At 36.5% G+C, this 7,332-nt stretch overlaps 1 protein-coding gene across 1 annotated transcript; it reads right to left on the reverse strand.

Annotated features, from left to right (window-relative positions):
- Nucleotides 1–637: 637 nt before the first annotated feature.
- Nucleotides 638–2,945, reverse strand: LOC131053635 (putative leucine-rich repeat receptor-like serine/threonine-protein kinase At2g24130). The gene is made up of 2 exons (XM_059210252.1): nt 1,199–2,945; nt 638–1,089 (listed from the first exon to the last, which is right to left on the reverse strand). The coding sequence occupies exons 1-2, from the start codon at nt 2,943–2,945 to the stop codon at nt 638–640; spliced, it is 2,199 nt and encodes a 732-aa protein (XP_059066235.1).
- Nucleotides 2,946–7,332: the final 4,387 nt, after the last annotated feature.

The following is a 7,332-nucleotide window of genomic DNA, read 5'->3' on the forward strand; positions in this document are numbered from 1 at the left end:
ATATTTGGTCAACCCAAGATCAAAAAATAATGTGCAAAAAATGACCAACATTTGAATTTAGCTTTTAAATAGTCAATGATTAATTCCACAACTTGATGGAAATGACTGTGGATATGCAAACTATTAAATCTAGATGGATACCACTTATGCTAAGTTATGCTAAGGTTGATGTAGAAATAAATTTAAGAAATACAAGTCTTGAATGATTTTATCAAAGTACATGTGTAAGAATAAGGTAAGAGCTAAATGATCAACCCAACTTTACACTAGGTTGTGTCATTTTACAATATATACATGTATTAAAGCATTCTCTAAAAATAGCCATAGAAAAAAGAACATAAATATACAAACCTTAACATTACATTATCTTCTTAATAAAAAATAAAATATATCTAATATTATAAAATTTTAAATTTGTATGATTGATATAACCGAAAATAAACAACATGCACATCTCCTTTTTGCTCACAATTTCAAATGTTCCATAAATAATGTCACAATATTCTATACATTATAAATATCACAATCTAAACATTATTTCATCTCCTTAGTATATATAATGAAGTACAAAACATAATACATGGACATTATTATTATCTAGTTGGCTAGCAAACAAAACAGCAATATTTATGTAGACCTAGGAAGTAGATGTAGATGAACCTTCATCGTTCCCTGAACCAGCCATATTTATACCTCTCGTATTGTCAAGAAAAGGTGAGATGTCTATTGGTAATTGAGGAGTTTTAGGTGTACCAAGAAATGCACCTCTGATTGTATTTAATCTATCAACTATCTCAGTCATATCAGGTCGCTCTTGAGGTGACTCCCTTGTGCAAAAGAGCCCAATGTGTATAAATTGAGTAAGGCATTCTATTACCATTGATGTCCCTGATTCATGAGCATTAAGTAAACAATTATCCACCACATCTGAGATTCTATTTGGAGAATGCATTTCTATCCATTTTTGTAGATTGATTCCTTTAGTGAACATATCATCTGTTGGTCTCCTCCTTGTCAACAACTCTAGAATTAAAATTCCATAACTATATACATCTCCTTTTGTAGTAAGCTTTCCACCTATTCCATATTCTATAATAACAAATAAACAAGGATCAAAGACTGTCATTTGAAGAATTTGATGATGTATAAGATAAAGAAAACTAGCAAAATGCATAATGAAATAATGAGAAATATATACCTGGTGCAATGTAGCCAACAAATCCTTTAAGTGCATCTGTAGAAATCAAAGAATCCATGGAATTGCCGAAAATAATATTGGAAAGGCCAAAATCTGCTATGTATGAAGTCATGTCATCTCCTAATAGGACATTATTGGGCTTGAGGTCGCAGTGAATCACTTGAACAAAGCAATAATGGTGAAGATATTTCATTCCTTCTGCTATCTCCATTGCTATCCTTATTCGATCACTCAAATTTAATCTGCATCTACCACCATCTGGATGATACAACCATCTCTCTAAACTTCCATTTGAAATGAATGGAAGAATTAAGGCTTTGAAATCAAGATTGGAGCATGCTGAAATTATTTTTATTACATTGCGATGTCGAACTCTCTTTAATGCATTGCATTCTCTACTAGAACTTTGGTGAGCATGTTGATCTTGCAACTTGAGAACTTTAACAACAATATTTGTACCATTATTTAGAATTCCTTTATAAACTGACCCAAAACTACCAATTCCTAAAAGATTTTCATCACTAAACCCACCAGTTGCATCTACAAGTTCTTCATATGAAATTTTTGGAGGCCTTACATTGAGAGCAGGGGTACTAGAATGTCTACATAATATATAAGAAAATACTACCAATAGAAGAGACATGATCAAAATTGCAATGCCTACTATGACAAGAATAATCACCTTTTTGGAGACTGATGGCTGTTTGTGATTGGAATGAGAGCATGGTGGCAAGTTTATCCATCCACCACAGAGGCCAAGATTTCCCATAACTTCTGACACATCGAGTGTTGCGAAAGCTCCTTCCTTTGGGACCTCTCCAGTCAACTTGTTTGAAGAGAGATTGAGATGTCGGAGCATTTTCATCTTTTTGAAAGTCACTAGTATCATACCTGACAAATTATTGCGAGAAAGATCCATGTATTGCAGATTTTGCAGATCTGCTAGTGATGCAGGGATTGGCCCCTCAAATGCATTCGAAGAAAGAGTTAGATATTCCAAACACTTGCAGCTTGCTAGTGCACTAGGAATGACACCCGATAAATTGTTTTGAGAAAGATCTATAGCTAAAACCATAACCATTTTACTCATTTCCAAAATAGAACCTTGCAAGAAATTGTTGGAAACATTGAAAAAAAACTTGATATTTTGAAGACCTACAACTTCAGGAGGTATGTCTGTTATTAGTTTGTTGTGGGAAAAGGCCACCCTCTCCAATGTCTTACATTTCCCTAAACTGGCAGGCATTTTACCTGATAGTTGATTGCGATAAAGAAAAAGCTCTCTTAATTGTGGAAGCTCGCCTAGACTATCTGGAATTTGTCCTGAAAGCATATTCTTACTTGGTGTCAAATATCCAAGCCTTTTTGATTGGCCAAAACTTTTTGGAATTCTTCCCTGCAAATTGTTTGACTTTAGATATAATCTTTCTAGATTTGGAAGTTTGCCGAGTGCAGATGGAATGGTCCCATTGAATCGGTTTACACTTAGAGCTAAGTCTCTCAGGTTTGTCAGGTTACCAATCTCATTTGGTATGCTTCCCCCAATTTCATTTGAGTTCAGAGCTAAAATAGATAGTGAATTTGAAAGGTGACCAACTAAAGTGGGCAAGACACCAGTGAGATGATAAAATCCCAATTCAAGAATTTCCAAGCTGGAGCAATTAGTTAACGCTCTTAGAATAGGCAAATCACTGCTTCCACTTACAAATTGATTTCCCCACAATCTTAACCGTCTCAGCTGCTGCATTTTACCAAATTCCAGGGGCAGTGTGCCGCTCAGTTGGTTGATCTCCAACTCCAGCACTTCCAGGTGAGTCCAATTCCCCACTGAGCGGGGTATTTCTCCACTGAGTTGATTTTTGTAGAATTTTGAACCTAACCTATCCTCTCTAAACCAACTGATTAGCAAACAATAACAGCAAAAAGAAGAAAACACCTGAAGAGGGAAAAATAGATTTAAAAGGTAAACTGATCAAAACATAACGAAATAAACATGCAGAATGCTAAAATATCATAAAAAGACCATTTCACCTTGCTATTTTACCTTCTCCTTCGGATTGAGCTTGATGAAGTGAAGGTGCCCCTTGATAATGCTCCACTTGATGTGCTCCTTCGATTGCTGGATGTGGATGGCTCTCCAATATTGTGCACAAATGATAAGGATGAGATGATCAAGTTGCCAAGATGATTTCTTGGGCTCAAAAGGGCAGCATAAGCTTACTGAATTTCAAGATGATTTGAATGAAGGGATGGAACACTATTTTATAGGAAGAGGAGAGGAAAATGGATGGCTAGGATGAATTCGAGATGAAGGGCTAAGATTTACTTGTGAGGTCACACAAGGTCCAAGAGAGGGTGTGGAGACCAAGAAATATGCCTTAAAGGCATTTCGTATCTCCACACTCTACAAGATGCATTAGAGGAATTAAAAATTCTCCAAAAATGGATATTATGGGGGTTAGAAGAATAAAAAGGAATTAAAAATTCCTTGGGAGAGGGAAATGCCTAGAGGAATGTAAGATTTCAAAAATCTTACATTCATCTAGAAAAAGAGCATTTAAAGCTAGTGGCTAGATGAAAGGACAAAGAGTTGACTTTGTGGCTAATCATGATGATTAGCCATTAACGACTCATTAGGAGGGGAATTAGAGGAAATGTTAGGTGGGATTTATATTTGTAGGAGAATTTGACTAAAAGAATAATGTTAAGTGAGTTTAGGGAGTTTCTAGAAGAATTTATTAGGTTAATGATGAATTAAGAAGATGATTTGTAGGAATCATGTAGGTTAACTAATTAATTGAAATTAATTAGCTAAGAGGAAGATTTGTGAGGATTTGATTTTTTAGAAGAATAAAGAAAGGGATTGATTTATTAAATAAATCAATCATATGCTATAGTGACAATATTAATTATATTTAATTAATATTGAGAAGAATTTTAATTAACATAATTAAATAATTAATTATGTGAGGAATTAAAAAATAATTAAAATAATTATTTTTAAGTGTCTACATTTTGCCTCTCTTTGAAGCGAGGTGTGATGATGCATTGATTCAAAGAATAATCTTGTTTTGATGTTGATATTGGTTTGATAGGATGCCCCGGCTCTTGATTTATAAATTATGGTATGGTGATGCCCGCTTGGGAGATCAATTAAGGTATTTGATCTTTGGAGTTTTGCGAAATTGATATCCCGATAGATTTGATTTGATTCGATTGATAAGATCTAGATTCAGTCTAGTTTCAAGAAGAATTCATCCTGTATAAGACAAAGATGATCAAAGTGTCTGGTTTGAGGAAGGATTCATCCTGTATAAGACATGATTGATCACAACGTCTGGTTTCAGAAAGGATTCATCCTGTATAAGACATGATAAGAGCGTCTGGTTTTAGGAAGGATTCATCCTGTATAAGACATGATCAATCACAACGTTTGGTTTCAGGAAGGATTCATCCTGTATAAGACATGATTGATCACAATGAATGTCTAGTTTCAGGAAGGATTAATCCTGTTTAAGACATGATTGATCACAACGAATGTCTAGTTTTAGGAAGGATTCATCCTGTATAAGACATGATCAGAGCGTCTAGTTTGAAGAAGGATTCATCCTGTATAAGACATGATCAGCTCATCTGGTTTTAGGAAGGAATCATCCTGTATAAGACATGATCAGCTCATCTGGTTTTAGGAAGGATTCATCTTGTATAAGACATGATCAGATCACAATGTCTAGTTTCAGGAAGGATTCATCCTGTATAAGACATGATCAGATCACAACGTCTAGTTTCAGGAAGGATTCATCCTGTATAAGACATGATTAGAATCAAAATTGATTATGTGAGGAAAATAAATAAATAAATAAATAAAGGAAGAAAAATTAGGGTGGAAGGGATAAATGAGGAAGATATATGAAGTAGCCGTGAGGTATTTGGAAAGAAGAATAAGAGATGTGAGACCACGGAGGAAAATGGGGGCAATTGAGAACTCCATGAGATTATTGAGTTTAGGATTTGATGGAATGATGGTGAGATTTTGTGCACAACAAATGTGGAGAGCCAACCTAGTTTGATGTTGCCCTGAGTGACTTGCACCACTGCTTATAGAAATCAGAATGCCATGAGAAACCCAGGGCATGGACTGACTCTGTAGACAAATTGGAATTTCTTGCACACAACGATGCAAGTGTTAAGAAAAACTAATACAAAGTTGTGGGTTTGTGCAAGGAAACCCTCAAACACACCAATACCTATTCTATACGAGAAGGTAAGTGTTGATAAACACTAGTACCAAGTCACCGGTTTATACAAGAAGGATCTGAAACATGCCATACTATGAAATATGCCCCAGTATGCACCTATCAGAACATACCTGGATATGGAAGAACCCAGGTAGTCATAAATAGTGGCATTTGTAGGGCAAAAGATGCAAGCCTATATGAAAAAAATCTAACAAAATCTAACAAGTCTCTTCCTTGCGACCAAATGATACCTCTTGCCAAGAGTAGAACTAGGATGGACTTGGGATTGTTTCTCAAGACTTCTTGAAGCTTATACAGAGGCATGAAAGCTCAGTTTCACTGGGACATTTCTTGTTCATGACTTAGGCGAAGACTCATCATCATACGCATGTTTTATTGGGAGGTGGAAAAGAAGGAATGTTGTGCATGGGTGGGCTAGATGGCAGATGATTTGTAGTATCGACTTGATAGACAGTGGATCCGGTTATTTACCTTGGCACCCGCACAGAGGTTTTCACCAAGATACTTGCCCATAGCACCACGAATTGTTTTTCTTTCTTTTTTCTAATTTTCTCTTCTTCTTTTTTTTGTATCATAAGGTGCCTATTTGCCAGGTTTGCACCAAAGTGACAATTTTTTCAGGATCTTTTTTTTTTTTTTTATTTATTTATTTATTTATTTTTTGACAATTTAAGACTTTCTGAGGACTAAGCATAAAACCTTTTGAGGTGCATGATATTCATTGGATCATCCAAAGGATCGCCTTCAGGAGTAGCCAACTGATAAGCTCCTGATCCATATTTTGCTATGATTAAATATGGTCCAAGCCAGTTAGGCTCGAACTTGCCTTTCTTTTCTCGTTCTTGTAGATTTTTCTGATTCTCCATGAGGACAAGATCACCAACTTGGAATTCTCAGGTTCTGACTTTTTTATGATAACTCATGCGCAGACGGTTTTGATATACCCAGAGATGATTCAAGGCCTTGAGGCACCTTTCATCTAACAATTCTAGCTCTTGTAAGTGGGAAATTCTATATTCTTCCTCTGGTAGGATGTTTTGCAGTGATACCCTTAGAGAGGGGATCTCGATCTCAAGGGGAAGGATAGCTTCAGAACCAAATACTAGGGAATAAGGAGTGGTGCCTGTGGGGGTGCGGATGGAGATGCGGTAGGCCCACAATGCAGGATGGATTTGGAGGTGCCAATCACGGCCCACTTCATTGACTATCTTTTTGAGGATTTTTATTAGGGTTTTATTAGAAGCCTCAGCTTGGCCATTGCCTTGGGGATAATATGGAGTGGAGAAGCAGTGTTGGATGTTGAATTTTTGGTAGAGTTCTTTGACATCCTGGTTTTTTAAATTGTTTACCATTATCTGTGATGATAACTTTTGGGATGCCATATCGGCAGATTAGGTAATTCAAGATGAATTTGGATATTTGCTTGCCGGTGGTGAAAGTAAGAGGGATAGCCTCTACCCACTTGGTGAAGTATTCGGTGGCGGTGATAATGAATTTATGTCCATTGGAAGATGAAGGGTGGATTTTCCCAATGAGATCGAGCCCCCACTGTGAGAAGGGCCATGGTGTAATGAATGGCTGCAATTCTTGTGACGGTGCATGAATCTTGTCACCATGTTGCTGGCAAGGGATGCATTTCTTCACATAGTTGTATGCATCTTCTTCCATTTTAGGCCAATAGTATCCTATTCTCAAAAGTTTTTTAGCCAATGTGAGTCCACTTGAGTGTGCCCCACAGATGCCCTCATGTACTTCGCGTAATGCCCATTCAGCTTCTTGTTTATCTAAACACCTTAGGAGGGAACCATCAAAATGCCTTCTGAACAAGGTGTCTGCAAGGATGGTGTAACGGGTACATCGGCGGATGAAAGTTTG

This window comes from Cryptomeria japonica, chromosome 8 (genome assembly GCF_030272615.1).
Source record: "Cryptomeria japonica chromosome 8, Sugi_1.0, whole genome shotgun sequence".
NCBI classification, from domain to species: Eukaryota; Viridiplantae; Streptophyta; class Pinopsida; order Cupressales; family Cupressaceae; genus Cryptomeria; species Cryptomeria japonica.